This window comes from Eubalaena glacialis, chromosome 18 (genome assembly GCF_028564815.1).
Source record: "Eubalaena glacialis isolate mEubGla1 chromosome 18, mEubGla1.1.hap2.+ XY, whole genome shotgun sequence".
NCBI classification, from domain to species: Eukaryota; Metazoa; Chordata; class Mammalia; order Artiodactyla; family Balaenidae; genus Eubalaena; species Eubalaena glacialis.
This window is the reverse complement of record NC_083733.1, coordinates 3,762,903-3,775,418: the sequence shown is the minus strand read 5'-3', so window position 1 is coordinate 3,775,418 and position 12,516 is coordinate 3,762,903. Positions and strand designations below refer to the sequence as shown.

The 12,516-nt window shown below is 59.2% G+C and overlaps 1 protein-coding gene across 4 annotated transcripts in view; it reads left to right on the top strand.

Annotated features, from left to right (window-relative positions):
- The window catches only part of GSE1 (Gse1 coiled-coil protein), a 422,772-nt gene that overhangs the window by 233,615 nt on the left and 176,641 nt on the right, over positions 1-12,516 (top strand). Inside the window, exon 1 of one of the 4 annotated variants that reach the window (XM_061174309.1) lies at positions 3,878-4,067. The exons of the other annotated variants lie outside the window; for them this stretch is intronic. Coding sequence (XP_061030292.1) covers positions 4,025-4,067 — 43 coding nt within the window. The 5' untranslated portion in view covers positions 3,878-4,024. Of the gene's footprint in view, positions 1-3,877; positions 4,068-12,516 lie in introns of those variants that run through there. 4 annotated transcript variants of the gene reach the window in all.

Here is a 12,516-nt window from a genome sequence, read left to right as displayed (position 1 = left end):
TCCAGGCAGATAGAACACATTCCCAGGTATGTTTTATGAGCAGAGTGAGGGCTAGGTTTCAGCAACCATTTGCCATTTCATCCAAATGCTTTTGTGCAGTGAACAACTTGAACAACTGTACTTGGCGGCCCTTCTCCTAGGGTTTCTATTGACTCCCACCACCACCCCCACCACCACCACTCCCAGTTGATTGCTAGAGACTCAGAGCACAAACCCAACACCACCCAGCATTCTTTCACCCTGGGGAGACCACGGTGCTCATCTCCACTGCCCTGCTTTCTGTCTTTTACCCATGTGCTTAGTGGGGCTTTGCTGGGCTCTGCCAAGGGGTGGTTTAGAGGTGGAGCTTTCTAAGAGGGCATTTAGCCCAGTGTGCCCATTGTACAGATGAGAAAACTGAGGCCCTGCAAGTTAATGTGACCTTGAGCAAGTCAGTTCAGACTTTGTTTCTCTTCCTCTTTTGTCTTGAGTCCTTGCTCTATGCAGGGCTGAACAGGTGTTCACCCGTCCTTTACAAATGATGGTGCTGAAGCCCAGGGCTGCCGGGCACGTCGCCCCAGCTCACACAGTGAGTTAACAGCCCAGCTGGATCTGAGTCTACACTCCTGTCTCCTCCCAGCAGCTTCTCAAAGAGTTCCCACCAAGCAGCAGACCCCATAGCTCCCTGGGATCCTGTTCCCTTCCCTGTGGGATGAAGAGGAGGGGCCCCCAGGACACATACGGGACGCACCTTCACCCAAGTCCTGGCCTTGTGGCAGGATTTGCCCACGCCGGCTCTGCATGGGATCAGCAAGCAGGCCTCCTGCCATCAGCAGGGTGAGGGTGGTGGGGTGTTACCGCCACAGCTGGGAGTTCTACCCATCCTGGCTGCACCCTGCCTTCCTCCCAGCCCATATCCCTGGACCAATAAGCTATTCCCCCACAGCCACTCTACCCTGAAATGCCAAGTGTGTTCAAGGTCAAACGGGCTGGCCTGGGGACAGCTTGTGTCCCCAGTCCTTACTGCAGCTGCTCTCAGCTCTGGCTGCACACTGGAACCACCTATATTCTAGAAGTGTTGATGCTTCTGCCCCATCCCCAGAGATTCTGATATGAGTGGTCCAGGGTGGGGCCCCAGGCCGGTATTTTATAAAAACCCCAGGTGACTGGCATGTCCCCCAGAGATGAGAATCACCCTCACACAGATACCCACGCCCATGGGAGGGCCAGCAGACTAGTTGGATGTGGAACCCAGGTGTTTCCTAATCTGCTGGCCGATGGAAGAAACCCCTTGATAAAATGCAGTGTCGTTCATGTGAGGTCCAGCACTTAGTTTCAAAAAGCAAACCGACAAGCAGAGGGTGGGGAAATTGACTTGGTAGGAGGAGAATTCAGCCTCGGCAGCTCCAAGTAGGGCAGGAACCAGTAGCGACCTTTACTAATGTCATCTTCAGAGGCACTGAGAGTGGGAGGGAGGCTGGCATAGGTGGAGCACACACACGTGGTCATGGTCCTGCAGGCCTGAACTGTAAGAAGGATGTTGATAAACTGAGGAACATTCCAGAACCCGGGACTTTGGTGGGGAATGAGTTGAGGAAACCAGGGGTGGGATGGGGATGGGGTGAGATTCTATTGGAGCGGAGGAGACTCAGGGGACCCCGGAAGTGGGCTGCTAGTGAGTATCTGGGGTCTGAGGACAGATGAGTGGGGCTTGGCCCAGGGGGTGGAAGTTCCCAGATTGCAGCTCAACTGCAATTCTGCAGAGCTGTTCTAGCCCCAGGAGGGGTTCCAGAGAGGGAGGGAGACCCAGCAGTTCTTTGGGAGCATGCTTGGGGCAAGTGCTGAGCTGGGCTCCCTTCGAATAGTGTTCCCAAGGGCATTTGCCTGCACCCAGGAGGGACTGGCCTCGCCCGGGGCCCTAGACCTCGGCACTACAGACATCGGGGTCTGATGATTCTCTGTGGTGGGGCCGTCCTGTTCGTCGCAGGGTGTTGAGCAGTATCCCTGGCTTCCACCCACGAGAGGCTAGCAGCACCCCGTCCGCACCGTGACAGCTAAAGATTTCTGCCGATTTGCCAAATATGCCCTGGGTTGGGGGGCAGACCCACCCCCTGGCTCACTGAGAACCACTGTCTTGGAACGAGGGCTTTCTACCTAGGCTGCAAGTAGGAATCCCCTAGGTGCTTTAAGAGATACTGATGCCTGGGCCCTTGCCCAGAGGTGTGATGTCATAGGTCTGGGTCCCGCCCAGACAACCTGAGGGTGGGAGAGGTGGTGAAAATGGCTCCAGGTGGCTGTAAGACGCAGCATCGTTTGAGACCCCATGGGGTAGATTGCTTCTCAAACTAGAATCACCTGGGTGGTGGCTCCACATAACGCCCCCCAATGTAATTAGCATCACCTGGAATGCTCAGGCAAGCGTGGGGATCACCGCCCCGAGTGTCGGTAAGCCCCTTGCGGCCTGAGGCTCCAGGATTCTGAGCTGAAAGGCCCTGGCTAGCCAGCCTGGCAGGGACCTCGTGTACCTCGGTTTCCTCCAGCCTGCCTCCCCTCCCCGCCCCCCCCCCCCCCGCCCCAGCTCTCCTCCTCCACCCTGGGGTCTGGGCCTCTTGCTCAGCTCCCCCACCTCCTCCTCCCGGAGACTTCCTCTCAGCCCTCACCCCTGCAGCAGCTCCGGAGAGCCAGCCAGCAGCCTGGCCCCTCCTTCCTCCTCTCCTCCCAGCCGGTGGCTCTCAGCGCCCGCTTGATTTAGTAGGCGTTGGAGGAGAAAGGCAGCCTGAAGAGTCACTAAGAGCCTGATGCTCGCCAGCACTTATCTGGAAAGGAGAGGCCAGCAGCCCCTGGAGGGAGCTGGGGCGTAAGGAGGCGCGCACCTCTCAGCCGAGAGGGGGCTCGGCAAGCCGGCTTCTTCACAGCCTCTGCAGGGTTATTAGCTCCTGGGCTACCTGAGCCCCCCGTCACACAGTCTGGGGGCCGCCCCTCCTTGCCACATCACCCAAGGGTGGAGGGGAGGCTAGGGGAGGGGCAGGGGGTGCCCCTGCAGTTGCCTCCTGCTTGGGGGGGGGCGGCTCAGCTCCTGGCAACCCTCAGTCGAGGAGATCAGAGACCCCTGGGTTAGATGAGATGTCAGGTGGGCGTAGAGGGAGGTGTCCCGTAGCCGCTGACTGGCTCTTGGGGGGCGGGCGAGGGCCTCCTACCTGGCTCCTCTGCCCCCACCTCGTGCCTTTTGGTTGTTTGCCTGCCCTCCTCTACCGGTGCCGGTCCCCCCTGGTTCTCCTCCCCTCTGATGAAAAATACAAAAGGAAAAATGCGCCAGTGCTCAGGTCTGGGGAGCCCCAGCCCGCGGGATGGAGAAATGAAAAGCGGCCCCAATTAGAGGCTTTGGTTCTGCAAACTTGATGCTCGGCACTTGAACTGTCACGGCGGAGCCTTAATTAGCAGCGGCGGGGGAGAGGTCAGGAACAACTCAGCAGTCTTGACAAGCGCGTTATCAAGTGCAGGGGAGCGGGGGCTGCCCGGGGAGCGGGCGGAGCGCCGGGGAGCGGTAGGGGAGGGGAGGGGAGGCGGACGATGGGGGCGCCGAGGCGCGCGGGAGGTGGCGGGGAGGAGGCGCGCGGCCCCAGCCGAGCGGGAAGGGAATAAAATGGTTGCTGCCAGGCGGCCGCGTAGCCACGGCCGGCGGTGCGTGAAGCCGCGGGCGAGGGGGCGCGGGGCGCTCCCGCGGGCGGCGTGAGAGGCTGCCGCGGCCCCCGGGCGCCCCTCTCCCAGGTCCCTGCAGCAGGCAGGCGGACGCCCCCAGCGGCTCCTGATCCCCCATTTCCCCGGCCCTTCTGGGGGCATCCCGCTGTCCCGTGACCCCCTCGGCCCCCCCCCCCGCGCCACCTCCCTGGGTTCCCGGCTCCCGGCGCGCAGCGGACAGCAACAGCGCACGGCGCGCGTGGACGCCCCGCCGCTCGGTGACCCCGCGCCCACGCCGCGGGCTATGCGGGGAAGCCCCTCCTAGAGGCCCCCCGGGTCCCCGCGCCCCGGCGGGGGGCAGCACAGCATGCTCGGCATGAAGACCTGGTCGTCCCTGCTCCAGAACCTCAGTAAGTGCTGGGCTTGCCGCCCAAGCCCGCGGAGAGGGAGAGGGGGAGGGCCTGGGATGGAACTTCTGGGGCGCGCCGCCCACCCCGCCTGGCTTGCGGACCTGGGATTACCCCCAGGTCATGCCCGTCCCCCAGACGGGGCGCCTGCCACCTCGTCTTCCTGTCAACTCAGAAAAGAAGCCGATCGATTTATTTTTTTAAAGTAGAAAAGCCCCATCTACTTGCCTATCTGGCCACGCCTGGGGCACGTCCAGGGTCCAACGGTGAGGCCATGGAGAAACCTGCAGATTTTGTCCGTGGAGGCAGCCGGGCCTGCACCAGCCTTGCAGGGGTCTGCGCTGTCACGGCCAATTAGCAACCTGGGATGGGAGTGTCAACCCAGGCCTGGTCCCTTTGTGCCAGCAGGAAACCAGGGGGCTGAGATCCAGGAACAAAAACTGGAGGCGGGGTTCTCCGCCCTCTTGCACACAGGTGGGGACCAAGGGTGGTTTCAATTATGTTTCACCCAACTTGTCCCCTTCCCAAGCTGTGCTAGCATCTCCCTGGGCCCACCCAGCCCTCCTGGTGGGGAAACAGTGTCAAGGCTGTGACCTCACATTGCTGTGCATGAATCAGGCCGTGAAAGGGTGAGCGCTGTTGCAGAGCCCACTGTGGACAGATCGATCCCCCCATCAGTCCCCATTGGAGAGGGTTCAGCAGGCCTCTGAGGTCCAGGGCACCCCTACAAGCAGAGGGTGTGAAGGTGGTAGTGGGTAGGGTGGGGGCCCCTGAGGTCCTCGGCTGGAGGGCAGGTGGAGGGGATGATGGGGAGAAGGCAGCCACGGGCAGTAACTGGCTGCCGAGGTCCCTTCACGGTGATGCTAGTGACAGAGGCTGGGTGGCATGGTGGCATCCACACAGCTCCCTCCTCATGACCTGGAGGACAGGACATCCTGACCTGCAGACGTTTTCTTCCAGGTGACCCTAGGGTGTCCCTCCTGCTCCCTACCCCACCCCATCATCCACGCTGCTGGGGTCCCCCGGCCCCCTCCTCCCTGCCTCACCTCCCTTCCAGCCCTGCATCTCTGTGCGTATGCCTCTCTGCCTGTTTGAACCAAGGCTTTTAAAGCTTTTTGCCTTTTGAAAACTCGGGGAGGGGAAGAGTGGCTTGTGGCGAGGTCGTGAACAGCTGATGATTATAGTGCGGTGGGTAGAAAGAGCTTAAAACAAATCCCCGTCCATCAGATGTCGGCTTAGGCGGTTTCCCGTGCTCTCCTCGGGGGCCAGGTGCGGGGCAGCAGCTTAGAGGAAGGGGGAGGCGTTTTTCCTTTAGTGAAATGAACCTGCGGAACTCCCGTCTCATTCAGGTGTTTGATCATCACTCCCTTCTGCCCGCTCCCTGTGGTCGCCCTTCTTCCCAGGGCTGGTGGATGGAGGGCAGTGGAGGCCCTGCCCCGTGGGACCCTGGCAGCCCCAGGAGGCCCCTCGCCGGCTGTGTGCCCTTGGCCAGGTCACGCGGCACCTCAGACCTCAGTTTCCCCGGGGTGGACGGGATGGCGGTCACGTGGGTGTGAGCCACCATCTGCCAGGTGGACCGTGTCCCTGGCCTGCAGTGCGGAGGTGAAATCCCAGGCCTCATACCTCAGGCCTCACAGCAGCTTCAGGAGGGAGGTGCTGGTTTGGTGGTGTATCGTTTTGGCAGGTAAGGAAATAGGCTCAGAGAGGTTCAGCCCATTACTCAGGGTCACACAGCTAGTGAGGTGGTGAGGGAGGGATGCTGGGGGCGCGGGCAGTCCCACTCTGGGCCGTGTTCCTGGTCAGCCATCTCTGGCTGCTGGGCGCTTCTTCCTCCGGCTGGATCTGGTCCCTCTGCGCTGTGGCAGCCTCGGACGGCCTCTCTGTGCCTGTAGGATACCACCTCTTTGGATTATTCCCCAAGTGGGGTCCCAGGGAACCCCCAGAGGGTGGACAAGGGCTGTCTGGACCCCGGGGCCCCTTGCCGCCACTGCCAGTGGACCCAGACCAGGGCTTCTCCCAGGAGATTCCATGACCTCAAAGGGGCCCTGATGGTCTACACTGGTAGCTGAGCCTGTCGGTCCTCGGGTCAGCCACTGTGAGAGGTGGGGATGACCCTTGTAAACCCTTTGGAGGCAGGCAGGTGGCAACACCTGTGCCAGCGGTGCAGACTCCTTGGGGGTAGCAATGGAGGTAGTATCAGTTGTGCTTTTGTCTGTCTGTAAGGAAACCAGACAAGCCGTTTCCAGGTTTGCATATGTCTTGCTCTCTTTGGAAAAAATATATCTGGAGACCCTCAGCCAAGAAGGAAGAGGCAAATTAAGAAGTGGGGCTGAGCGGGTGGCTTAATTGCCAGGTCCTGAGCTCAGCACGGCTTCAGCAGCCAGGTGGGAATGCCGGCCCTTGCTAGTGAGCGTGGGGCACCTATGCCTGGTCTAGCGGTTAGGAGCACCAGTCTGGAGCCAGGCAGCCTGGGTTTGCATCTGGATCTGCCTCTTATTGGCTGTGTGCCTTTGGGCAAGACACTTAACCTCTCTGTGCCACGGTTTCCTCCTCTATGAAAGGGGAAATGATAATGGCCTCAATCTTGTTCTAGATAGCTCTTGCTGCGTAACAAACTGCCCCAAGACGATGGATTTCAGACAAGTCTCAAACCTCCCCCTTCCATACCTCTTAAGGGTGTTGGACCAAGTGGTTAAAATGCGTAAACAGTGCTTAGAACATGGAGTTTACCTAGTAAACGTTAGCTCTCCCCAGAGCTGGGTCCTCGTGACATTCTTCTCATCTAAAGTGACATGAGGTGCTGGAGGAGAGCATGTGGTAGGGGGAATGGGGGGGTCTGGGGTTGTAGGCCCACCTGCTCCTGTGTTAGCATTCCCTCTCTGCCCAGCCTCTGGTTTTCGGAGTGACCCTTGACCTTTGAAGTCTGTTCTCCCCCTTTCTGCCTGCGTCCTGGCCTTCTGACCCCATCGCCCGCCTTGACGGGGGTCCCCCTGGCAAGGTGCCTCTCACCTGTCCAGTGTCCCATGTGTCCGTGTTCAGGGGTCCTGGGGCCACAGGAACAGGGGGAGGCAGGAGGGATGCCCTGGAGGAACAGGAAGAATCCAGGAGCCAACCTGGGGCCTTAGACAAGCACTTCCCTTCTGGGGCCTCTGCCTACCCAGCTCCATGAGGATGGGCTGGACCGGCTCCTCCTGGGGGTGTAGCTCCAGCGTCACAGGCCCGGGGACTCACTCAGATCTAGGGGCAGGTGAGTTGAGCCACATCAAGGCCAGCGGCCCTTCCGAGCCCATGGGAGGACCTGGTCCACGGCCTGGCCTCAGAGACCTTCCAGCCAGGGAACGGCTCCCTCCTTCTCTCCTCCCATCCCCCTTCCAGCCATGCTGTGGTCGAGAACAGTGACTGCCTTTTCCCATCTACTGACATCAGAGTGTGAGCTCCGGAAGGAAAGTGGGGTAAGGCTCGTGGTAGTATGCGGGTGATGTTACAATAGATGACAGTGAGGATCGTTTGTGCTGGGGTGAATAGTGTCTCCCAAGATTCATGTCCACCCGGAACCTTGGAATGTGACCTTATTTGGAAATATGCAGGTAGTTAAGGATCCCGAGATGAAATCGACCTGGATTAGCGTGGGGTCCGAAGTCCAATGATTGGTGGTGTCCTTGTAAGAGAAAACGGAGACACATAGGGAAGACAGCTGCGTGAAGATGGAGGTAGATCCTGGAGGGATGAGGCCACAAGCCAAGGACACCTGGAGCCCCCAGGAGCTGGAAGAGGCAGGAAGGACCCTCCCCAGAGCTTCTAACATCTGGAGGGATGCAGCCACAAGCCGAGCCTGGAACCACCAGAAAGAGCCAAGGATGGATCCTCCCCAGAATCTTTGGAGGGACTGAGCCCCTCTGACACCTTGATTTCAGACTTCCGGTCTCCAGAACTGTGAGAGAATATGTTTCTGTTGTTTTAAGCCTCCAGATTGTGGTCATTTGTTATTGCAGCCCCAGGACACTCATAGACCATCATCCCTCCTTAATATATATGTATATATATATATTTTTTTAATATAAATTTATTTATTTTTATTTATTTATTTTTGGCTGTGTTGGGTCTTCGTTTCTGCGCGAGGACTTTCTCTAGTTGCGGCGAGCAGGGGCCACTCTTCATCGCGGTGCGCGGGCCTCTCACTGTCGCGGCCTCTCTTGTTGCGGGGCACAGGCTCCAGACGCGCAGGCTCAGTAGTTGTGGCTCACGGGCCCAGTTGCCCCGCGGCATGTGGGATCTTCCCAGACCAGGGCTCGAACCCGTGTCCGCTGCATTGGCAGGCAGATTCTCAACCACTGTGCCACCAGGGAAGCCCAATATATTTTTTAAATATATTAAAATGTATTTTTTTTTAATTTATTTATTTTATTTATTTTATTTTTTGCTGCACTGGGTCTTTGTTGCTGCACACAGGCTTTTCTCTAGTTGAGGCGAGCGGGGGCTACTCTTCGTTGCGGTGCGCAGGCTTCTCATTGCAGTGGCTTCTCTTGTTGCGGAGCACGGGCTCTAGGCGTATGGGCTTCAGTGGTTGTGGCACGCGGGCTCAGTAGTTGTGGCTCGCGGGCTCTAGAGCGCAGGCTCAGTAGTTGTGGTGCACGGGCTTAGTTGCTCCGCGGCATGTGGGATCTTCCCGGACCAGGGCTCGAACCCGTGTCCCCTGCATTGGCAGGCGGATTCTTAACCACTGCGCCACCAGGGAAGCCCTAAAATGTATTTTTAAAATATATTAAAATATATGAAAAATACCATCGGATATTCCTCTGAAGATCCCCAGTATTGTGGGATGGCTGAGAGAATACAGACCTGGCTTGGGGGACCTGTCTCCCACTGCCCCAGAGGCTGGGGCCTCCCTTTACCTCCCTGGCCTCCAGTTCAGGAGGGAAAAATGAGCTGCTCTGACAGGAAGGAAGGCCTTTCCAGTCTGCAATGGGCACAGCAGACGGCCAGGCTGGGCCCAGTGGCCACCCTGCGGTCACCCGTCTGCAGGAGGTAGGGACGCCCGAGGGTGGGAGCGAGGTGGGGAGCGGAGCCAAGCCGTCCGCCTGTCACTCTTGCTCATTCCCGGCCTGAGATGCTGCCACCTCCTCTGCCCCCAGGTCCCACCCCTTGGCCTCGCTCCAGGGCGAGGCTCACGGGGTCTGCAGGAACCCCCGTCCACGTTCACCTTCTAGAAGGTCAGCAGCATAAGCCAGCTGGTCTGTTCGCTGCTGTATCCCAGCACCCAGAACATGCTGGAGCCAGTAGGCGCCCGAATCCTTGATTGTCTTGGAAGGACCTTTGGGGCCGGCAGAGTTTCTGCCTGCCTCTCCTGCCCTGACCTCACCCCTGCACACTCAGCCCGGCAGCAGTCCCGGCAGCCATCAGACCAACCACACGGCCCCGGGGAAGATGTGGAAACTGAGCCCTGAGCAGGTCAGGGCTAGCCTGGGCCGTCGGCCAGGGACAGAGCTGGGATCTGAGTCACCTTCCAGGGGGAAGTTGCCGTCCTGGGCCTGTAGCACAGACGTCTTCACCTGGCCACTGCGTCCTCCTGGGATGCCCCGAATGCTGTCTTTGCCACGATCGCCTCTTGTTGGGATACTGAACTCATCACGTTGGTGACCCACGCCCAACAGAGCTGGAGTCTCTTGGGGCGGAAGGAGTGGTGGGGGTCTGGGAGGACCGCTGGGCGCCCCAGGGGAGGGGCTGCGCCTCGCCCTGCTCCCTGGTGGGGGGGCGAGCTGGCAGGGCTTGCGGCCGCCATGCTGCCCCCTGCCCCTAGCCTCCAGCGTGGAGAAACCCCGGTGACCCAGTCAATGTTTCTTTTAATTAGAGACAGTTAAAACAGTGTGGCGGTGGCCGTTTGCTAGCTTCTTTAGGAGGAAGCAGAGAGCCCAAACGGAACCTAAAAAAATAAAAAGATAAAATAAAACCGAGTGAATTTTTAATAGCGATTATCTCCTGACACATAGCGCGTTGCCATCTGGCAGACACGCAAGCCCACTGAAGCTTGATGCTGGGGGGGGGGAGGGGGGAGGAGGCGGCAGGAGGGAGGGGCAGCCGCAGGGTTCCTGCTGGAGGCCCAGAGCCGGGCGCTGCCCCTGTGGACGGCCCCGTGGCACCTCGGTGAGCCCCGCCCCGGTGGAGGCCCTCGCCTGCCTGCCCTGGGCTTTCTCAGCCCAGCCCCCTCACCTCAGACACCCCCCCGGCAGCTGACCTGAATGGAGAGGCTGGGTTCTCAGCATCTCAGCTGATTGCGGGGTTCTGCCGGCGCCGTGTTTCAGTGGTGGCCTTTGAGGTCACGGCTCAGTCTCAGAGGCCACAGTCTAGGAGTAAATGTGGTGCCGTTCTTAACGTCGGGCCGCCCGCCGGTCCCTCGGATCATTCATTCAGCCCACGTTTCTTAGGCGCCGGCTTGTGGCTGGACCCGGGATGGGCCTTGATGGCTCAGGGATGAAAACGGTGCCGACCCCCCGGTCGCTTAAGGTTGGGGGAGAAGTCGTCACCTGAGTGGTTACATCTTAAGGTGCTGGGACGCTGTTGACGTTTGGCGCTGGATGCTTCTATGTCGTGGGGCCGTTCTGTGCAGCGTTGAGCAGCGTTCCTAGCCTCCGCCTGCTGTGTGCCAGCAACGTCCTCCAGTTGTGACGGCCAAAGAGGTCTCTAGACATTGCCCAGTGTCCCCTGGGGGGCAAAACGATGGCCACAACTGAGAATCACTAGCACCATCTCGGGGCCGTCTCACCCCTGCGTGCAGTTGGTGTCTGAGAGGTGAGGGGCGTGTGGCCTGGGGAGGGGCTCGGCCACACGATAGGCCCAGAGCCAGTTGCAGGTGAGGGAGGATCCAGCAGTTCCAGGTCGGGAGCATTCTAGGCAGTAAATGATAGAAGTAGCGCCTGTTATGAAGTTGTCTAAAGGTGCAGGTGCTATGAGGACCAACTTATGGCAGCAGGGAAGTGCGGGGGACGCTGCTGGGTTAAGTTGGAGGATTATTAGCTGTCCTGGGACGGCTGTAATAAAGCTCCGCAAACTAGGTCCTAAACAAGACGTTTATTCTCTCAGTTCAGATCCTGCTGCAGGCCTCCTCCCTTCGGGGCTCCAGAGAAGAATCATTCCTTGCCTCTCCCAGCTTCTGGCAGCTGCTGGCATTCCTTGCCTTGTGGCCTCAGCTCTGCTCTGTCTTCACAGGTCTCCCCCATGTGTCTTATATGGACACTCATTATAGGACTTAGGGCCCACCCAGATAATCCAGGACGGTCTTATTTCAAGATCATTAATTACATCTGCAAAGACCCTTTTTCCAAATAAGGCCACATTCAGAGGTCCCGTAGGACGTGGGCATATCTTTTGGGTGCCAGAGCTGGTCACACCGATGCCGGAGAGGAGAACAGCTGAAGCGGAGCCCTGAGCAGGGAACTGCCCAAAGTGTTCAAGAGGCGGCAAGGAAGCCAGGCAGTGTGGACAGCAGGGTGGGAGGAGAACGGGGTGTGCATGCAGTGGTGCCAAAGACTGGCCCTTCGTGGGAGCGAGGTGGGAGCCTGGGAGGGTTTGGGCAGAAGGGGGACGTGAGCTGGCCTCCCTTCTCACGGAGTCCTCGGGTGCCACATGGAGGGTGGAGCGCGGGATCAGGGCAGAAGCCGGGGACCCGCAAGTTAGCTGGCTACTGCACCAGTCCGGGCAAGAGGTGGGGATTGGCTCACATCTGGGGACGAGCAGGCATCTCAGTGCGGTTTCCCACCCACCCGGGGCAGCGTGTTCTCGGATGGATTTCTGAGTGTCTTGTCTTCCCAAATAGCCCTCTCCACCTCCACCCTCTGCCCTCCTCCCCTCCCCTCCCCTCCACCTCCAGCCCCCGTAGGGCTGGGGGAGCAGGATGCTGTGAGGTCCCTGTGCCAGTTTCCGAAACAGGTGTTGCTTCTACTGTTCCATCCTTCCATCCTTCTCTCCTCGAAGGTATTGGACGTACCCCTGGCACTGAGGGACTCCCAGCTTGGACCTTGGGTCTGAATTTCGCTGTAATCTCCCGCTTGGCTCTTTCTCCAAATGGTTCTACTTTATCTCCTGATTCAATCGGGGCGACCCCACATCCCCCATGCCACAGCAGATGTGGCCCAGGGACAATCAATTTTAACTTGTCATAACATTCCCAGTGGAGTCATTGATCTGCCCTGGGGGCCCCGCTGACCCCTCTCTTCTCGGCCCCTTGTGGACGAGTCCCAGCTTTTCTGTCTCCCTCTTCCTTATCTCTGCCCCCACCAACCAGGTGTGTAGCCTGGGGCCGCCGAGGCGGGACAATTTGCAGGGAAGTGGGAATGTAGACAGGGGTGTTGCTAAATCTTTAATCAGTGCTGGGGACCCCACGGGCCCTTTACCCGGGAGAGCTCTGGTCACCAGGCCATACACGCCAGGACCAAGGACTGTTCCAGGGACTCTTTCT